Source organism: Cryptotermes secundus, unplaced genomic scaffold (assembly GCF_002891405.2).
Source record: "Cryptotermes secundus unplaced genomic scaffold, Csec_1.0 scaffold470, whole genome shotgun sequence".
Taxonomy (NCBI): Eukaryota; Metazoa; Arthropoda; class Insecta; order Blattodea; family Kalotermitidae; genus Cryptotermes; species Cryptotermes secundus.
In genome coordinates this window covers 623,205-645,807 of record NW_019739954.1, presented here as the reverse complement: position 1 = coordinate 645,807, position 22,603 = coordinate 623,205, and the positions used below count along the sequence as shown (strand labels likewise).

The following is a 22,603-nucleotide window of genomic DNA, read 5'->3' as shown; positions in this document are numbered from 1 at the left end:
GCAGAACCCAGCCATCATTCTGCAGGACAATGCTTGGCCGTATGCAGCGCAAGCTGTGGCTAATTTGTTTGATCGATGGGGCTGGGAAGTGCTGAACCATCCACCATACTCCCCGGACTTATGCCCTTGTGACTTCGACTTGATTCCTAAGATGAAGGAACCACTTTGTGGCATTCGCTTCAGAACTGTTCCAGAGATTCTTCAGCCAGTAGATCGCTCCATTCGAACTATCAACACAACAGGCGCTGCTAAAGGTATCCTATGACTTCCACATCGCTGGCAATGGGCTGTACACAGTGCTGGTGACTACACTGAAGGACAGTAAAACTTCGAAACATGCATCTATTTTGTATCAGTTGTAAATAAATAGTTGCCACTATTAAAGTTCCAACCTTCGTATGTCACTGGTTATGGGGGGGGGGGAACAAACAAACAAACTCCCTGGTTTTAATCCACAAGCAAACTATACCGACTAAGCGACCACTGCTTGTTGGCGAAGTTAGTGCCAACTTTAGCAGATAGAGGGTGTGGCATGGTCAGCACAACAAATCCCCACTGCCGTTAATTTCGGTTTTATAGACTGGAGCCACCATTTCCTTGAAATAGCTCTCCAATTATCCTCACGATGCTGAGTGTACCCCGTTCCAGACGCACTACTTCTCAGAAAATGTGGCATCGCCGGGAATCGAACCCGGGACCTCTGGATCTGTATCCAGGAACTCTGACCATTAGACCACAGAGGCGGTCATATGAATGACTAAACTATGTACAAACATAGGTGGCCTTTGAAAACGAAGAAAGGTGTATCAGCCAAAGGCAATTGCACATCAGTAGTTATTAAGAAATGAAGCCACATCAGGTAAAACTGAGGTTATGTATGAGTTATATAACATGAATGCAACTGTTTTCTGTACAAAAGTCACATTCTTACAACTTATGAAAACAAAACAAAGATTTTAGAGAATTTATTGACTTGTGTCACTTATGCTTCACAAGAGCCAATTGTTTTCCTTCTGCATTAACTTATCAATTTACATGATCTATGCAGTTATTATAAAAAGAGACTAAACGCAACATGTCGCAATACCCAAGAGCCCTTGGGTTAATTAATTAATAAATTAATAATTACGAAACATAAACATAAAAATAAAATGGTAAATAGGAGCCAAATTGCTAGAAGCAGGTGATGAGAAGAGTTTATTCATGTTCCAGTTAGCTAACACTGAAATCACAAAACAGCTGCGCACTACTGGTAATTGAGTATGACAGTACAGAGCAGCATTCCTGAACCCTTTTCAGTCAATGTACTCCTTGGTCTCAGAATGAAACTTCACTTAAGGGCCCCATACATACACATTGGTACAAATCGCGACAATATGCATCATGATACGTTCAACACGACTGATTTGTTTCAGTGAGATATGCACATGCTGATACAAAGCATGACACAGTCACAGAAACTGTCAGTAGATAGTACATCCTACAGCAGTTCTGTCATAAAAATAAAAGTTATCTACATACCCATTTTTAATTTCTAATGAAGTCTGCTGTGAACTATCAATGTGCTGTACTTCATGTAAAAAAATTATTTCAACAAAATATATGGAATATGTTTGTTTGAGGTTTATGAAAAAGCAATTTTCTGTTTCACTATATCTCATGTTCCCCTACCCTTTTCAGCTCAGACTCAATTTTTATTTCGGTGATATCATGCATTTAAACATGACAAAAGTCACAATAAATTTTATTTATACCATGCACAGAAAAAGTTCTACAAAAGAAAGACATCAAGAAGTCTTTCACGGCCTTTCAACCTGTGTTCAACAATGTACAAAATATATTTCACATACCCACTTATGGGTATTCACATACCTCCTGATTCAGAACTGCATGTACCACAAGTTCAGAACCACTGGCATGGAACAAAAGTGACTTCAGTTCATAGGTTACCATGCTTTTCGTATACCCTAGCCCCTTACAGTGTGTCAGACTGCAGGAGGGGCAAGATTAACCCTTTCAATGTCAACATGGGTACATCCTTGAGCCATATGCACTGTCCATATTGTGTTAAGTACTACCTGCAGTTTCCATTCTGCAATATTGCTCACACATGCAACCAATGACACAGGCTTCCCATCATAACCAGGAGATATTCCTCCTTACAGTTATCGAGATTCAGCTTTTACATCAGTGACTAAGACGGTTATGGTCTTCCGAGTTGTGACACCGTGCAATCTGGTAGAACGTTACCATGACATTCCAGCGGACTACATGATATCACAGTCCAGAAGACAGTAAACTTCTTTGTATTTTTGTTTGCAGTTAGGTATAGTGAAGAAATGAATACCAAGAATTGGTTACTTTGAGAGATCTGAGGTTCTCACAGCAGTCGATTTCAAGATCATGGGCTCCTGTGATATGATACTGCAGAGGTTGGTAAATGGATATGAACATCTCATACCTCCGTGTTCAGGTTATAAGAGGGAATCAGCAGATTCCTACACAGTGCTGGTACCTATCTACCAAGCACAGGCAAGCTGAAATGCCAGTTTGGGCAGCACAGTTTATTAGCCTGTTTCCTAGATGTTTTGTAAAATGAAAACATTTCTGCTGTTCTTTCATGCTAATTAAGTTTATATTTTAAGAGTTATGATACCAATGTCAGTTTACATCACAGAGTCAAGAAATTTCATGCTATTAATTGTTATGAAGTCTTAAGAAAGTTAATCTGTTTTTAAATGTGTGGGGGTGGGGTGGGGGAATTCTTGTTGCCTGGACTGGTATTTGAGCTTGTTACCGTCATATTACCACACTGCATGGCGTCACATCCAAGAAGATTATAATCTCAAGTGATCTGTTCATTTCCGTCATTGTACAGTGCAGACAGCTGTTATATAAAATTGGAACAGTGAAAGAGTTATGAGAGTAACTTTATAGTTTCAGTATCTGCTACTATAATTTAATATAAATACATTATAATCAATTGTTTCTCAAATTTCAATGTTCACAACAGACACCAGACAAATAAGATGCAAAGTAACAAAGATGCAGCATATGGCAGTACAGTTTACTCACAGCTACAATCAGTCCATCTCAGATACTAACATAATTACATGAATTAATGTTTCCTTTATTGTACCTAGCTTATGGAAATTTTCTACAAAAACGATTATTTGCAGTAAACTCAGGAAGGTCTACTGATTAATGACATGAATATAGCCTTTTAATGGCAGGTAAGCGTAGTGACTAGGCCACAAGTAGGACAACTGGGGAACTTGGGGTTAAATTCTCAGCAGGGGCAGTGATTTTTCTCTTTGTGCTTGCATCCAGACTGGCTTTTTGGTCATCCTGTGTCCTATCCAATGAATACTGGGGGGCTCTTCCTCCCAGTGGTAGTGACCAGGGTGTGCAACTAACTACTCTCCTGAAGATTAAAAGTGTGTGGAGCTATACCTCTACAAAAATGCTAAGGTTCGAAGTGAGATGTAAAGCCAACTTCATATCTGTTCAATGGAAGAATGGAATAAAAAAAATATGATAATGTTTTGATGTATGTTGGTGATAAAATATGGATGAGAAGGCAGAGTTAATAACAAATCACAGAAAGATAGAGGTTTTCTTTTATCCTCTAAAAGTAAAACATGTTTACTGAAGTGCTATTGGTCATCTTAACATTTCAAACAGCTAACACTGTCTTGAACTTAACAAGAACTTGGTCCTGCAATGTCAAGAACTAAAGTCCGTGCTGTGAAATTTCAGTAATGATGTATGCTAACGTTTTTGGAAAAAAGTGCTTAATTCAAGAGGGCCCTCTTTCAGATCTCAGCCAGCACACCATCCTGACTGGGGTCTTCTGTGGGTTTCCTCAGCCCCTGCAGGCAAGTCCCAGAACAGTATCTTGATACAGACCATGGCCACTTCCTTTCATGTCATTTCCTAAACATTCTACAGTTTGATTCATATAGGTTAAGTTCTGAAATGCACTGATTTGTGTAATTTAATCCCGTGTGTGGCATTTAAATGAGCTACTGGTGTGCACTGTGGGGCCTATTAATTCTACAGTATAGCTCTTACGAACTCATTTGTACACACCATTAGTGCATGTGTTTACTTATCAAAGAACAGAAACACAAAGAAACTGTATATTGATAGTAAACAAGTGCAACAAGCTACCTCCCTGCCACCTGGAAATGACTAGTGAAACATGTACAGCCAACACCTGTCGTCAATCTTGGCAGACAGCCCCACACAATGGATTAAATGCTACTGTTACAAGTGAGATGTGATTATCAAGTATGGACCACCACTGTCTGCTATGAGTCTCACTGGACTGTCTCACACAGTGGATTCAATTCTACTGCTACATATTATTGCCAAGTACTGACTGCTATTTTACTTGTAAAAAGTCTCACTGGACAGTCACAGATTGGATTAAATTCTAACTTCAAGTGATGTTTTGACACAAGGACAACATACAGTCTCCTCATCAAGTCCTTGCAACTTGGGTGTGTAAAGTAACTCAACATGATACATCCTCTTACCTTATAAGGCAGAGCTGGGTTCTGTTATTTCCTTCACCTTACTTGAACAACTTGCTGTACCATTGCTGTTTTCCTTATCCTTGTGGCGTTCTTTCTTCGACTTCTTCCGCCGCTTAGAGGAACCACCACCACCTTTTGGTGAGCGCTCCAGAAGGAACAAGGCTTCATGAAAATCGTCTGAACTTAGATTAGATTCTTGAACGTGAAGCACTGAGCTTAATGCACCATCAGTCGATGATTTCGGAAACCGAAACATTTCTCTTTCTCTTTCTGGTTCACTTGCTGATTTTGATTTTGTTGTAGTGGTACTAGAAGGCTGAGTGGTACTAGATGAGATACCTATAGAGCTTCCATTTCCTGATGTTAAAATTGGAGATGGGGCACCTGAACGGGGACTAGAAATGCTTACAGGGGAGCCTGGTGAAGGGAGAAGGGGCGGCAGAGGTGGAGGAGTAATGACGACATTGTTACTTGTTACAGTTGCACAAACTGAATTCAAGTTCACAGGACTGGAGGATTTCAGCATCAGTGAAGGCTGAGGTTCTGGTGATGCTGAATGAACAGTTGTGGTGGTATTGTTCAGGGACGTGCTTGAGGATCCAAGGATAGCAGTTGACAGAGGAGGTGCTAAAGGTATGGGTGGCGGAACAGTGAGACTGGACGAGCGGGACTGACGGCCTACAGAACAGTTTGTTGTGATACCAGAAGATGTGGTTACAATTGCAGGAGACCTTGGTTCAGGGGTACGACTGATAGAAACACCACTAATAAACAGTGTAGGTGATTTTGGTATACCTGTTTCAGACTCATACTCATTTGAACTGTCTGTCTCCAACTGGCGCCCATTATTAGTGTTGGTTATGATGGTCCCAGAAACATTGGCATTATTAGGGTACTTACAAATACGGATACGCAAGCCTGTTGATCCACTTCCACCTCCAGCTTTGCCTCCTGTGTATTTGAATGCTTTCCGGTGGGCTTCAAGCAAAGAATTTGCAGCTGATGACTTCAAAGAAGAGACATTTGATGGTCCACTCATTAATCCTACATCTTTACCTCTTTTAACTTCCGTATCTAAAACACTACTCTTATCCAAGCTGAGTGTGGGCTTTATTTCACGTTCCGAAAATGAATTTCTGTCTGTGCTACTTGAGTTGGCACCACTGCTTTCATCCTCAATATAACCTTTCCCTTCCTCATCATCTTCTGTCGTGGTTCCTGCAAACAATAAGCTGAACTACTATCTGTTATCATATGTAATCTACCAGCTGTATTGCACAATGCAGATTCATATATCTAGCAACAAGTTCAAGATATGCATGGAGACAAACTGTCTTCGCACAAACAGTATTAAGTACCCGAAATGCAGAATAGGGAGGTTATGTTTGTCTGCCCAACTAGATTGATCATTTCTACAACCAGCCAACTGCCAAACCAATTAACTCACAAACTTTACAGAGCTGAATCCTTCCTAAAAGGCCAGTAATTGCACAGTGTCTCAAGAAATTCCTAGCATTTTATGGAACCCAAAAGTTTACTACTGTATTCACAAGAATCCAGCACTGCCCCCTACTAGAAGCCAAATAAATTCAGTTCATATTCTCCCACCTAGTTCTTTTAGTTTCAATTCATTATCATCTCATGTACACCTCTTCCAAGTGATATACTTCCTCCAAGCTTTCTCACCTTGTATGTACAACGTGATTCTAAATTACTGTCGGGGTTTTCATGGCCTACAATTTTCAAAATAAAACTGCTTGTATCATTCGAGAATTTCTTAACATTCATTTTCCTGGGCACTGGGTTGGGTAGGATGGACCAATTCCGTGGCTTCCAGGCTCACCTGATGTTATGCTGCTTTATTTCTTCGTGTGGGGATATGTTACGGACATTGTTTACAAGACTCCTGTGATTTCCCTCAATGAACTGTAGCTCAGAATTGTTGCTGCAGTTGAGATGGTTACACCGCAAATTCTGGAGAACACTTGGAGGGAAAATGAATACCACTTGGACATCTCACATGCCATGAAAGGTGTGCATACTAAAGTTGTTTAGCATTCTGCAGTATTGATTCTAAAGGAAATAAAACTTCTTGAGTTAAACTTTCATATTTCATAAGGAGTTTTCTTTGTTTTTTTTCTGATTTGAAAATTATAGGCCATGGAAACCCTGACAATAATTTAGAATCACCTAGCATTTCTCTTCTTTTTCATGTGTACCGTATGCCCCACCTATCTCATCCTCTCTGATCTGATCACCATAACAATATCAGATGAGGAATCAAGATTATGATAAAACAAAATACTGAAAGTCGATCAAAATGAGAAAATTCAATATAAAAACTGTACAACTGCCTTCTGATTAACAACAGATGTATATACCCAAAATTCCACAGACTTCCAAATCTGCATTGAGGGAATCAGAAGTGGTAGTTGTGTCCTCAACAGATGACTGGCCACCATAGTAGATGCTGGCACCATCCTCTGAGTTGGCAAGAGATGCCTCTCCCCCTGCATTCCCATTGCTACCACCACTGTGATGATGAAGCAGAAGGAAGTGTCTCCCAGACATGGATTTTCCAAATGAAGCAGCTGCAGGAAAAGCCAGTATTCTCTTTGCAATGTCTTCAGGCTTCTCTTCATGCTGACTGCTGTGATCGGAATCTAGGTGGTACCTGCAAGGAATTAAGAAACGTTATGTTGGGCAGGACCTATAATTCAGGAGGAAAGAAGAGAAGCCACTCTCATCCAGAAATGTCTTCAGGCTTCTCTTCATGCTGAATGCTGTGATCAGAATCAAGTCAGTAACTGTAAGAAACTGAAGTACGTTACAGCCTGGAGGAAGGATGTCCAAATCTGTGACAAACAAGTGATACCAGCAGCACATAATTAAGGGTCAGCAATGAAGGACAGTAATAGGTATTAGAAAAATATGCTATTTTGGTTAAAGACATATTTTTATACATATGCATGTAATCCAACAACATAGTGGCTGTGCAAGAATTCTCTTTAGTTTGTGTTTGAAGCCAATAACTATGGAAACACTTGAGATAAACATGTGAAATTAGGTTTCTAGAGAGAAATAAACACAACTACAGAATATGTATGATACGGCTGGCCAATATGTGTGTGGAATGGCCAGGTGCGCAATTGGGCAGCATAGAGTTGTTATGGTTGGAAATATTAGGGATTTTGTTCAGGGTTGAATGTGACAGTGGTTTTTCCATGGCCTATGTGTGTTGTCTTGATAACTTGTGCTGTCTGCATGAGGCCTGATTACATATTTCATTGGACCAAGGACGTATGATGTGTAGTCATCATGAATTTGTAAAGTGTGACATGTTTTATATCCAGCCCTAAGGGGAGGTGATTGGATCCATGAAGTGAAAATATATGTAAATATAAATGAAATACTGTTATAACTCAAACAATTACAAATGTGGTGATGGTGCAGAATTTCAAGGACATATCCAACAAATTTAGCACAGACAGAACCTGTGATTAAGTAACAAGTTTTTTTATATAAATTAAAATAAAATAGCATTCATAAAAGTAAAAGGTTTGTATGGCTAGAAATTTAAACAACAAGGAAACAGATTTCGACTTTTGTGTTCTGCTTGGAACCACTTGAATGATCTACTGCAGCTGAAAGTGTTTTCTTTAAATGCAGATTTATTCATTTTGTAGGCCTCTGTGCCATGTTAGGTGGGTCCCTTGTCACCAAGGCATGATACGTCCTCAGGTTGTGGATGGAGGAGACACCCTCTGCTTTGGAGGGAAGCTGTGAATATATTGAATAAGCAGTATCAGACAGCCGACAAGGGGTGGCCCTCCAGCTTGTGGGTTTGGTGTGGGGCCAACAACTACTCACCGTAAAAAATAAGTATGTTACGAAAATGAACACAAAGCCTCAGACCTGGATGGATTCCTTGGATAAATGACCTAAGCTAAAGAAAATGGATTTGTATTTGCACTTGGAATGTTCGAAGTTTTTATAGGGCAGGTTCGCTCAGGGCAGTGGCAGAAGAAATCTTAAAATATAAGCTAGATTTAGTGGGAGTACAGGAGGTCAGATGGGATGCAGGTGGCATCATACCAGCAGGAGACTATGCATTTTTCTATGGAAAGGGGAATGAAAATCATGAATTACTCCTAGGTACAGGTTTTCTCGTACATAAGAGAATCGTATCAGCAGTTAAGAGGGTAGAGTTTGTTAGTGATAGGATATCATATACAATACTAAAAGGTCGCTGGTGTGATATCATTGTTATGAATGTTCACGCCCCAACAGAAGATAAAATTGATGACATAAAGGAGAGATTCTATGAAGAACTAGAACATCTATTTGATAAATTCCCGAATTACCCTATGAAAATTTTGTTAGAAGATTTCAATGCCAAAGTAGGGAGGGAAGACATTTTCAAACCAATGATTGGAATGAGAGTTTTCATGAAATTAGTAATGATAATGGAGTTAGAGCAGTAAACTTTGCCACATCAAAAAATCTTACTGTCAAAAGTACAATGTTCTCACATCGTAATATGCATAAATTTACTTGGACAGCTCCTGATGGGAAGATACACAATCAAATTGACCACATTTTTATAGACAGAAGACGACATTCAAGTATACTCGATGTCTGATCATTCAGAGCAGCAGATTGTGATACTGACCACTACCTGGTGGTGGCAAAGGTTAGGGAAAGACTGGTAGTGAGCAAATAAACAACACACAGAGTTTATATGGAGAGGTTCAATCTCAAGAAATTAAATGAGGTAGAGGGTAAGGAGCAGTATTGTGTTGAAATCTCAAATAGGTTCGTGGCTTTAGAAAACTTGGAAACTGAGATGGATGTTAATAAAGCTTGGGAAACTATTAGAGAGAATATAAAAATGTCTGCCATAGAGAGTCTAGGTTATTATGAACTGAAGAAGCACAAGCCATGGTTTGATGAAGGATGCTCAAAATTATTACATCAAAGAAAGCAGGCCAAATTGCAATGGTTACAGGATCCAAGCAAGTTAAATGGGGATAATCTGAACAATATAAGAAGTGAAACCAGCAGGTATTTCAGGAACAAAAGGAGGGAATATCTGAAAGACAAAATTGATGAGCTTGCAATGGACAGTAAGAACAAAAACATTAGAGACCTGTATAGAGGAATAAATGACTTTAAGAGGGGTTACCAGCCTAGCAGTAACTTAGTGAAGGATGACAATGGTGATCTCCTTGCAGATTCGCACAACATTTTGAATAGCTGGAGGAACTACTTCTCTCAGTTATTGAATGTACATAGGGTCAGTAATGTTAGGCAGACAGAAATCCATACAGCTGAGCCGTTAGTACCTGATCCTAACCATTTTGAGGTTGAAAGTGCTATTGCGAAATTGAAATGGTATAAATCGCCAAGTAGTGATCAAATTCTGGCAGAACTTATTCAAGCATGAGGTGAAATATTACATTCTAAGACCCACAATCCAATTACTTTTATTTGGCATAAGGAAAAATTGTCTGATCAGTGGAAGGAGTCTATTATTGTACCAGTTCACAAGACGGGTGATAAAACTGACTGTAGTAATTCTCGAGGGATATCACTGCTATCAACTTCATATAAAATTTGATCCAATATGCTTCTCTCAAGGTTAAGCCCACATATAGATTAAATTATTGGGGATCATCAGTGTGGGTTTCAATGTAACAGATCAACTACAGATCAGATCTCTTGCATTCGTCAGATATTGGAGAAAAAATGGGAGTATGATGAGAGAGCACATCAGCTATTCATAGACTTCAAGAAAGCCTATGATTCAGTTAGGAGGGAAGTATTGTACAATATTCTGATAGAGTTTGGGTTACCCATGAAACTAGTTAGGTTGATTAAAATGTGTTCAAACGAAACGTATAGTAAAGTCCATGTAGGTAAACAGTTGTCTGATAAATTTCCTATGCAGAATGGTCTAAAACAAGGAGATGCTTTATCACCACTCCTTTTCAACTTTGCTTTAGAATATGCCATTAGGAATGTCCATGGAAACCAGGTGGGACTGAAATTAAACGGGACACATCAGCTGTTGGCCTATGCTAATGATGTGAATCTACTGGGTGATAATGTAGATACCACAAAGAAAAACACACAAACTTTAATTGACACAAGTAAAGAGGTTGTTCTAGAAGTAAACACTGAGAAAACTACATATATGCTGCTGTTTCATCACCAAAATGCAGGGCAAAATCATGATATCAAGATAGGAAACAGAAGTTTAGAAAATGTGGCACAATTCAAATATTTGGGAACAACAATAACAGACTGAAACCTGATTCAGGAGGAAATTAAGAGGAGATTGGACTCTGGTAATGCTTGCTACTATTCAGTTCAGAACCTTTTGTCTTCCTGTCTGCTATCCAAGAACATAAAAATTAGAATATACAAAATTATAATTTTGCCTGTGGTTCTGTATGGGTGTAAAATTTGGTCTCTGACATTAAGGGAGGAATATAGACTGAGGGTGTTTAGGAGATTATTTGGACCGAAAAGAGACAAAGTGATGGGAAGTTGGAGAAAACTGCATAATTAGGAGCTTCATAACTTGTACTCTTCTCCAAGTATAATTAGAATGATCAAGTCAAGGAGGATGAGGTGGGCAGGGCATGTAGCACGAATGGGGGAGATGAGGAATGCATATAGGATATTGGTGGGAAAGCCAGAAGGAAAAAGACCACTGGGAAGACCAAGGCATGGGTGGGTGGACAATATTAAAATGGATCTTAGGAGATAGGATAGGTTGGTATTGATTGGATTGATCTGGCTCAGGACAGGGACCAGTGGAGGGTTCTTGTGAACATGGTAATGAACCTTCAGGTTCCATAAAATGCTGGGAAATTCTTGAGTAGCTGCAGAATTGGCGGCTTCTCCAGAAGGGCTCAGCTCCATGAGTAAGTAGGCCTCTGGCCAACTTCTGAAGCTTCCTACAGAATATGATGCACACACTGTTCTGTAATGTTGGGCATTCCACAGTGTGGACTGATATGTACATAGGCACACAAACCAGCACTTTTCTCACTATTGATACAAAAATAGCAAGTTCCTTTCTGTATAGATGATGTTGGAAACAGCTGCCAAAAGGGGCCAGTGCAAGCCTGAATGCTGCCCTAGGTGACAGGAAGCTTTCCCTCCCAATAAAAACTGATTGTCTTTCTAAAAACCAGACATTTTTCCAGACACTGTGATGAAAAACATCATTGGTGTCATAAGTATATTACGAGTAAAACTGTTTTATTTACACTGATGTTCAGCTTTCTGCCAGTTAACAGTCATGATATAAAAAAAGACCAGCAGAAATTAATGTTCGTTTAACAAAAAGAAAGGAAGAAAAAGTTTGTAAAACATGCCAACCCTAGAACTGTATCACCCCAGACAGTCACTTGCTTTACCTGTGTTGCAGTGCAAACAATGGTTGCCAACGTCATTGTCCTACAGTCCATATGAGAGAGAGAGGGAGGGGGTTAGAGGTGTTTCAGCATCCATGGCTGTATGCACCTGCATATAAATCAAACTAGATGACCTTTTCTTTAACCCATTATAAAATTAAAAACAGACCTGTATCAGCTACAATATGATTTACTGCTAGGAAAAAGATTCAATAAAAATTGTCCTGTGTTAGTGACTATAAATAGGGTTCACATTGATAATTGGATTTATGAAACACTTATAACTCGTAACTGCAAATGGTGTGATACGATGCCTGAAAGCTGGAATAATCCATTGCCAGATAATGCTTCAGTAAACAAATTCTCGACGTTACACAGTCAACAGTGGGACTTCTGTTGCTTAGTAACAGATTGCTACATTTTGGAGTAACGGACAAAGCACAAATAATAACAAAATGAACTATTCAAGGTGGTGGCCTCTATTCGGGTTGCCTGGAAGTTAAAAAAGAGTCATAATTAATTTGTATGAGGATTTAGTCAGACATCATTTAGAAGGGAGTTCAATGTGTGAGCAGGATTTCTTTATTTGTAATTCGTCACAGTGGAAGAGAAGACACTCATAGTCCAGTAGGGAATGGACCGAGCTGTAGACAGTCATTGATTGTGAGCTGTCATAATTGGTTGTAATTGTAAAGAAGTATCAATAGATCCAATCATCGAATCCAGAACCCATTATTATTTACCATGCTAACCCTGATACATGAGAATAGTTAGTCACTGTTTTACACACTTTGGAAATCATTGCTTCAAACATTAAGGCTTCTATGTCTCCACTAGATGCTGCTGTGCTCATGTCCTTACTGGCTGGTGACTGCCTCACAACTCTCTCGAGTTGGGTGGTTATAAAGCTTTGGCAAGGACCACATAGAAAACAGTGTGTCCACCAGTTCTTCTATTGCTGCGTGTAGTATCTGTTGCTGTGGGAGCATATTTAATGACTGTTGCATAGCAATGGATGACCCTTCTTGTTAAACTGTTCTACCTTTCAGCTGTCATGTCACAGTATGATATAACACAATAAACACAGGAAAGAACATCACTAGCTAAGGCTCAGTCTGATTTGAAATTTCTGAGCAAAGTGGCAAAATCTGCAGTGTCATTCCCTGGCAGACCTGGGCAAACAGATACCCAACAAAATTCAACTTGCTGCATATTCTCCTAAATGAATGGATGGTTCGGCATGTGCCCTTGAAGACTGCAATTGGGGAGTCTGCACAAAGAAGGTAATATTGCCAAGAGTGATGCCGAATGAACAGAAGAGCTTAGAAGAGGACATAAAGATTGGCTGTATACACACCAATAGAGCTGTGCAGGCAGTATTTTAAAACTTGACCTTCATACACGAAGACATGACCCATCAATATAAAACTGTTGCCTGGATGAGTGAAGATGAGCTCAGCAAAAGCTAGAGATATGTAAGTGTAGATTTTTTGCCTCTCACATGTCTGACGAGTTGAAAGTTGCCACAAGTTGGATGTATGGGTGACGAAGGTGGGATATGGGAGTCTACTGGGAATAATATGTGGCAAGTAGATGTCAAGGCACAGTATTCAACTCATACCTGTTGCAGTGGGTGGAGTGAAAGACCACACCGTATGATAAGTGACGTGGCTGAGTTAACAACTTTATCACAAAACTGCAGAGAAAGAAGGTTCTACCATAGGGAGAGTGGAGGTTCTTCAGATTCCAAATATGGACTCTTCAAAGGGCTAGTGCAGAAGGCATCAGTGGCAAGGTGAATCTCGGCGATGTGGATATGGTCTGGGATGCACAGGTTAGACTTTGTTTCAGAGTCATAAATGAAAATGCCATAGTCCACCTCAGAGCAGATCAAGAAATGGTAAAGATTAAACATCACTGTCTGGTCTCTGTCCCAAGACCTGTCACATAAAGACTTTTAAGATGTCAAGTGACCATTGGGACTTAACACAGAGCCATCACAAGTGCGGTTTCCACAAAAGTCTGCTGCCGGGAAAAGGATCTGGCAGAGTGCTATCGCTGAAGAGCAATTTGGGTGGGGTTGTACACCTCTCAACTGTGTGAAGTGTATGCATAGTTTTGTCGATAAAGAGCAGAGAAGACATCCTGGAGAAAGCTCAATAAGAAGTGTGGCAGCCGACCCCTAAGAAACACAGCATAGGGTTCTGAATGTAGGTGCAGACTGACACTTGCTCATACCCAAACTCTACTGCGCTGGGAAGGTTTGCAGTTTGAAATGTTCAAAATACCGTTCAAAAATGGAATGGTTTGCCATCCTTCTTCTTGATTAATTAATGTGCCCCTGAAACAAACCTATCTGCAAGTGGCAACTGCATCTCATCTGACCCATCAAGGGAGTTAGCCGTCACTACTCCCCAGTATCAGCTGAGAGATATTCACAAGGTGGAAACCAAGAAGATTAGCCTTAAAGAGGGTCTCAGCCTGCTTCTTGCTGAACCCTTTATCAAATGTGTTGCATTCCTAACCTTTCCAGGGACATTATCATGGGACTTTTGAATGTAACACAGAATTATGGATCATACACTTCTTTATTTCTTCAGTTTAAATGTAATAAATCATGAGGCCAACATATTCACAGTAACGATTTCAGATTACATTTTTGATGTCCACATCAAAGTATTCTTGTAACACAAAGTTTATTGGGTGTGGAGCCAAGATGAAATGGGACTCCCTCTAGAACCATCGATGTCGGCGTGCTACTGGGACGAGACAGACACCTAAATCCTCTGGTATGTGGAAGTGGGGGGACCTCTGCCATGACCTGACCCCAAGAAAAACCTCAGAGGATTTATTCTTCTAGGACATCAGCAAAAAATCCAAACCCAGAAAGAAGTCCTACACCAGTGTCGAACTGCATCTCTATGTCCTTTCCATGGGAATAACAGCACACGGGTTTCCCACTCAGTCATGCATATGTACACACATGTATACACATGCACATACACATGCAGGCCTATATGACTTCGGGGGCCTGTGGTTGACCACACTGCAGCTATCAGTCAGTGATATATCAGAATGACACAGACAAACCAACAGTCATACAACCAAGTGGTTATGCCATCTGGGCCCTGAATGTGGCATGTTGCTGTGCAGCACGTGATTTGGGCTCTGAACTTAGATTTGTATATAGAGGCAGTCAGACAGGCCATGTCAACCTTCATATTTTGAGTTTCCCATGCAGAAAAACATGTTGGAAGTAGGCTGAGATGGTGGGAAAGCACCATGGAGGCAAGAAGGGTTCCTGCAGTTGAGACGTGAGCTCATAACTGTACAGGACCTTAAACACTAAGAAGCAAATAACCATAGATTAGGAAGAAAATGAAAACTCCTCTGGTAAACATGAACAGATGTGGCAATATCAACATATAGATGAGATGATGGATATGGGAATGCTGCAGTAGGTATTTAGCATGCAGAGAGGGTCAGTCAGGATGAAGAAAAAGATGATTACAGAATGATTTAGATGAATCAAGAAATGNTCGAGTTCGAGTTCCAGTGTGGCTACCGCCGAAGACATTCCGAGTTATAAAGTAACAGCCAGCCGACTACAAGTTGGAGTATAGCAGCCGTCGCGGAAAGAAGATCCGGACGTGTGTGTAATTGTGTAATTGGGAGCGTGTGATACAGTGATACCTAGCTCCCCTACTGTCAACGTGTAGACTACTGAAGACAGAGCGAACTGATTTGCGCATAGGGTTATAAGTCGTGAAACCCCGCAACAGTGTCGACAGATTAATGCGATTAGGGTTATAAAGTGTGAAACCCCGCAACTGTGTAATAAGCAATTGTAGCCGTTACTTGTAGATTGTTAAATAAACCAGTTAACCATCTCTACGGCGTCTTCGGTAACGCAAACACGTTACATTGGTGTCAGAAGTGGGATCAGTAACGAAAACACGTTACAATATGTACACACATGTATACACATGCACATACACATGCAGGCCTATATGACTTCGGGGGCCTGTGGTTGACCACACTGCAGCTATCAGTCAGTGATATATCAGAATGACACAGACAAACCAACAGTCATACAACCAAGTGGTTATGCCATCTGGGCCCTGAATGTGGCATGTTGCTGTGCAGCACGTGATTTGGGCTCTGAACTTAGATTTGTATATAGAGGCAGTCAGACAGGCCATGTCAACCTTCATATTTTGAGTTTCCCATGCAGAAAAACATGTTGGAAGTAGGCTGAGATGGTGGGAAAGCACCATGGAGGCAAGAAGGGTTCCTGCAGTTGAGACGTGAGCTCATAACTGTACAGGACCTTAAACACTAAGAAGCAAATAACCATAGATTAGGAAGAAAATGAAAACTCCTCTGGTAAACATGAACAGATGTGGCAATATCAACATATAGATGAGATGATGGATATGGGAATGCTGCAGTAGGTATTTAGCATGCAGAGAGGGTCAGTCAGGATGAAGAAAAAGATGATTACAGAATGATTTAGATGAATCAAGAAATGGCACCTAGGAGTACCCTTTACAGCCCTACCTCAGGATGAGAACCAACCTACCATTACGGGTCCATGTTACTGATGTACAATGAAATGTGTCCTGGAATTTTATAATCAGTAACCAGCCATTAAAGGTAATTAATTAGCAGGCTGATAGATTGGTTAGTTAATGATGTGTACGTATACAACAAAACTCACCTTGGTTCATCACCAGCGCCAACAACTCCACCATGCATGGGTCCCCGCCGACCCCGAGTGCACAGATCTCCTGTTGAATGGGATCGCTTAAGGAGATGTGAATTTTTCTCATCATATTCATCAACATCATTGAAACATCCATTTTCATGGATATCTCCAATTTCAAACCGTCCATCCTCTGCAATGCAGGGCTTGAAGCCACAACCAATCAATAACTCTTTGTCGGCAAGAGTCTTGCTAACACCACAACCCCAGATAACATCACTTCCTTCAATGCCATCATCTGGTGAAAACAAGTTTGGGCCAGGGTTCAGATTCTTAACGTCAATTTGACGTCCAGCTAAACTCTTGAGGAAGTAATCCACTGTCAAGTCAGCACTGGTTTTGTGGTAGATCAATGAGGTGAGGTCTGTATTTTCATCATCATCATCATCCACTTTGGGAGCAACATCTGTAACTAAATTTCCATCTGACGAGCTTTCTTCTTCAGAACAAACACTACTTCCAATTGTTGGGTCTGCTGAGGTACTTTTAGCAATTCGTTTTGTTGTTTCTTGCAAAGACAGCTGGATTGCTAGCTTTAACTGATGATCATCCACTCCTTCTGCTGGAAGCACATAAAAGCAAACAGTTTATTAAAAAATGGAAAACCAAGGGATTATAAGAGGTAGAATGCAACTCCTTACAGACTTTCTTATTCGACTGTCAACCTTGCCTTTCGATGGCATATCCTGCTTTCACGGAAGAGGCTCTGGCAGCCAAGTTCCAGCAGGATAACAGTCATATCAACACTGGAGGAAATGGTGGCACATACAGCCTGCCCAGAGACGCACTACCATTGAACCTGTGCTCCTTGTCTGGCAACCAATCGGAAGGACTTTCAATTGTTTTCAAGGTATTATATAAAGAGGTCTGGCACTTACGAAACAAGCTTATCTTACTGCAGTCAATCATGGAAAATAAGAACTGTTTAGATATGACTAATATAAGCAGAAATGTGTTTCATGAGAAGGGCCGTGGATATAGCCTTTTGGACTGTAAAAGAAGCAAAGCAATTACAATGGAACTACAAATTCCAAAAATAACAGGATTTCTAGAATGACAGTGAAGAAATTGGAAAGACTGTGTAGATAGGATAAGCTACAAAAAGGATCCAAAAAAGGAAAAAAGGGAGTCTGGGAAGACCTCTGAAATGATGGAAGAATTCTGTTTGTAATACCTATCTCACATCTGAATAAGCCTAACACTGGAAAGAATGATGATAACAGAAGACCAGGAGAAGACAGAAGAATAATATTGTCACGTGCTGGGTGTATAATGCGACAAATAACTTCACGCTGTATTGAATATAGCGAATTTATTGCACATTCACTCTTACAATCACACCATTTACAATCTCAACATTACTGCCATTGGCAGCATCACAAATACTAGACTGCAATTAACTGGTGACTGACTCTCTGGCTAACTCGTAACTCTCCGTTGAATAGTGTTCGCTGCTCCTTATTTAGTCCCGTTACGGACAACACAGAAAACAGTTACGTAATAGGCACCACTGTTGTGTAACGTCGTGTTTACTGACTGCCTAGGAACAGTCATTGCACGGACTCCCCGCTGTGTTTACAAAGACGTTGCTAGGCAGCGCTGCCGGGATTTGTTTACGGCTACATAGCAACTGTGGCGTCCCGTGTTACATCACCATGGGGAAAGAGGTGTCTACCGAGCATTGCACACTGATGGACGGAGTGGAGGTATGTGGCGTCATTTGCGAGATCACAGAGTTCACGTGACCCCCACCTCCCACTATGCCATCCACATCAGAATATTATAAAATTAGCTTAAGAAAATAGGATGTGAAAATATGAACCAGATCAACTGTTTCAAGAGATGATACAATGCAAGGTATCAGTATTAACAGCGCTGCAACCTTACAATTCTCTTATAAAGGAAATCAGTTGGTCTGGAGAGATGAAAGTCACATTTGTCTCTCTATCATTGATGTAGAAGTGCTACAGTGCAACTTTACTGCAAACAGTTTCCAAGCATAAATAACACTGCTGATTTCTAACATACACAAAGCAGAATCTTTCTTTTTTTCTTTGTGGGTTATTTAAGGATGCTTTCAGCATCAGCACTATAGAGCATTGAATGACATATGAATGACGAAACTGAAAGGATTTGCAAAGAAGCAGCCACAGCCTATTCAAGGTATTATCATGGCATTTATCTGGATGGACTTAGGAAAACCATGAAAAAACCTCAGTCAGGATAGCTGGTGTCCCAGCTGAGACTTAAACGGAGCACCATTTGAATTAATCTTTCTTGAAAAGCTAATACAAGGGTTGGATAAAAAGTAATGGCAACACTGCTGTAACATGAAAGATGTGCGGCAGGTGGCACTAGCGCTGTCTGTAGCTGATAGCAGAAGTTCAGTTGAAGTAATGCAGTGAGTGGCTCTGGTTGTGTTTCATTGAGTTGCAGTGTGCATCGTCTTGAAGTGCAGGAGCCCAGTTCAAGCACCCTAACAACATGTTTACGAAACAAGAACAACCTCCTGGATAAAAACTGAAGTTGCACGAGGTCGTGGTGCACAAAACTGCGAGAAGCATGTGGTGATGCTGCTTTGCCATATTGCACAGTGGTACGATAAGTGAAAGGGTTCCATGAAGGGAGGGATGCCATTCAGGACAGCCATTGTTCAGGATGACCCCATGCTGACAACCATACAATTCAGATCCTTGCTTCGTTACTGGATGTTGATCATCGATGGGCTGCACAGGGGTCAGCTGCTGAGGTAGGCGTATGTCACAAAACCGTGCTCCACATTCTGCACAGTATTCTTGGATACCGCAAAATTGCAGTGCACTGGGTACCCCATACAATGTCCAAGGTGCAACAATGGCAACATTATGCAATTGCACAGGACTTGTTGGATTGGTACCAGAGGGAAGGTGACAACTTCCTTGGAAAGTTCATCATTCTGGACGAAACTTGGGCTCGCTCATATGAATCGCACTTGAAGCGACAATCAAATGAATGGAAGCATCCTGGCTCACCTCGTCCAAAGAAAGTGTGCCCTACACAGAGTAATGTGAAGGCAATGTTCATTGTGGCATATGACACTGATGGAGTGATACTGCACCACACTACCTCAATGACAGACAGTAAATGCTGCCTACTACTGCAATTTCCTGGGTAACTTTGCCGCCATCTTTGAGCCGATTGTCTAGAGAATGTGGGACCCTCAACATCTCACAACCCTACGGGCCTTCACGGTCTGTTACAGGGATAACTTTACTTTTATTTATTTATTTATTTATTTATCACCATCTTCGTTCAGCACTCAGGAGAAAGCGACGACACTTGTTGGCAATGAACCCCATTATCCTTCATGACAATGCAAGGGATCATACTGCTGACGCTGTCAAGGATCTCCTTCGCAGCTGGCGATGGGAGATACTGCAATATCTGCCATATTCACCGACATGAGTACGTGTGATTATGATCTCTTTGCCAAAATGAAAGAACCACTGCGAGGGACACGTTAAGACACAAGAGAGATTATTCGTGCTGTAGGGTGGTCACTGCTGGACATCAACAGAAGTGGATGGACTGATGGTGTATGACGCCTTTCACACATTTGGCAGAAGGTGGTACACATGGGGGGCGATTATATTGAAGGAATGTAAGTGTGTTTACCTCAGGTAATAAAGTCATTTCAGAACTATAGAGGTGTTGCCACTACTTTTTATCTGATCTTTGTATTTAATAGGCTACCCAAGAAATTCACAGGCTTTTATGGAATCAAAGGGATCATTAATGTGTTCATAAGAGCCTTGGACCTGAGCCAGATAAATCCAATCCAAATCCTCTTATGCCACTTATTTAAGATCCATTTTAATATAACCTTCCACCTATACCTAGATGTCTCTTCAGCCTTTCCTACAAACATTTTACTTATCTCCCATGTGTGCTACATGCCCTGCCAATTTAATGATCCTTGGTTTCATCAGCATAATAATATCTGGTGAGAAGTACAAGTTAAGAAGCTCATCACCATGCACCTTTTTTCGGCCTCCTGTTACTTCTTGCTTCTTAACTCCAAAATTTTTTTTAGCATCCTGTTCCCAAACAGCCTGTCTGTTTGTCCCTTAATGTAGGGGATCAAGTTTTGTAGCCAAAGAAAAAACAATACTTCTGTATATTTTAGTCTTTACATATTCAGACAGCAGAGGAACCAAATGATTCTGAACTGAATGATAGCTCTTAGTTTCTTCATGAATGCAATTTTTATCTTTAGGTGTTATCCCCAAATATATAAACTCTGTATAGGATGTATGTGTATACTGGAGGGCAGTCTACACAACAATATTTGTGATAAACAAAATAGACACTATTGTATCAATATTTGTTTATTTTGTTGTTGAGGCTCCATGTTTCGGGCCTTATATTGGGCCATCATCGGGCGTACAATGATACTAGTCCTAGTTCTTGAATTGCATCTAATTTCAGTATGGATCCATACTGTGTTCTTGTGAGTTTTAAATGCATAAATTGAATTTTCGGTTAAAACATAAATACTTAGGCAGTAAAATTTAGAATTAAAAATTAACATTAAAATTGTACAGAAATGAGGTATTTTGCAATAAATCTCTTTAAAACTTTATGATTGCTACATGTTGATATGCTTATCCAGTGGTAGAAGAAATTATAGTGTGGGGCGCCTGTGTATCGGGATCTTCTCTCCTAATTTAGGTCTTGTTTTGACCTTGCTACTGTCTTGTGGTGCCTATGCTCGTTATTCTGTGTACCACCCAATAGATTGTTTACTTGTAGTGATCTGTAACAATATTACTTAATTATTATTATTATTATTATTAGGTGAAGCTTGTTGAGTGTGTTGTTATTAAACGTGTTTTTAGATTATTTAGTATATGTACTTACATATACACCATTAAAAATTATGATTTATTGCAGCAGGTAAAGAGCCATTACTAGGTAACGGCACAGTAAACGACTTATCAGCGTAACAATGATTGCACATGCAACAGAGGAACATGTCACATTTACCTCTGTGGTGACATTATATAACTGACATCACTGACCGAGATGAATCTGAGTTGTGGAGCTGAGTAGAGCTAGAGCTACTGGAGTTTAGTAGTCTTGAGATGACACTTAGTTGGAGTTAGTTGCGAGACAGCAACCAGTCAGTAAGGATGTCAACACAGAAGCTGAGGAAGCTACAGTGTGAGAAGCCCTTAAACAAACTCCGTGGCCTGTAGTCCACAAGCAAACTATACTCACTGAGCGATGCCACTTGTCGGCGAAGATAGTTCCAACTTTTGCGGATATAGGGTGTCACATGGTGAGTGCAATGGATCCCCAAGGCCTTTAATCTCGGTTTTCTAAACCAGAGCCACTATTTCCTTGAGATAGCTCCTCAATTATCCTCATGACATTGAGTGGACCCCGTTCCAGACCCACTACTTCTTAGAAAATCTGGTAGAGGTGGGAATCGAACTTGGGACCTCTGGATATGTAGGCAGGAACTCTGACCACTAGACCACAGAGCCCTTAACAAGTGATAAATGGTGAAGATATAGCAGACTGATAAGACTTAGTTCATGCTGTGGTGAAGTGTAGTGTGTGTGAATTAGCGATAGCGCTATAGTTACTTGTATTCTTAAGAGCCCAAGAAATCCAATTACCAACCGAAACCATGTCTATAGTCACATCTATATAATCGTGACAGTATATACTAGTGCTTATCGTGCATCTTCCCTCTCTATGAATGTACCCAATTATCACCTTCAAACTTTCATGTTGAAGATTTTTGATTTAACTGATGGTATGTACATGACACAGTGAACATATAAGATTATGTTATATCTTCTGGGATATAATGCCATGTAGTC

The 22,603-nt window shown here is 40.4% G+C and overlaps 1 protein-coding gene across 3 annotated transcripts in view; it reads right to left on the bottom strand.

Moving 5' to 3' along the window:
* Window positions 1-686: 686 nt before the first annotated feature.
* LOC111872132 (ankyrin repeat and IBR domain-containing protein 1) overlaps window positions 687-22,603 on the bottom strand; it is a 115,001-nt gene continuing 93,084 nt past the window's right edge. For 2 of the 3 annotated variants that reach the window (XM_033754544.1, XM_023865716.2), the window contains exons 19-21: window positions 16,689-17,295; window positions 6,923-7,215; window positions 687-5,759 (exon numbers count right to left, since the gene is read on the bottom strand). In XM_033754544.1, the coding sequence (XP_033610435.1) occupies window positions 4,543-5,759; window positions 6,923-7,215; window positions 16,689-17,295 (2,117 nt within the window). In that variant the 3' untranslated portion in view covers window positions 687-4,542. The remainder of the gene's footprint in view (window positions 5,760-6,922; window positions 7,216-16,688; window positions 17,296-22,603) is intronic. The other variant, XM_033754545.1, reaches the window with a different exon arrangement.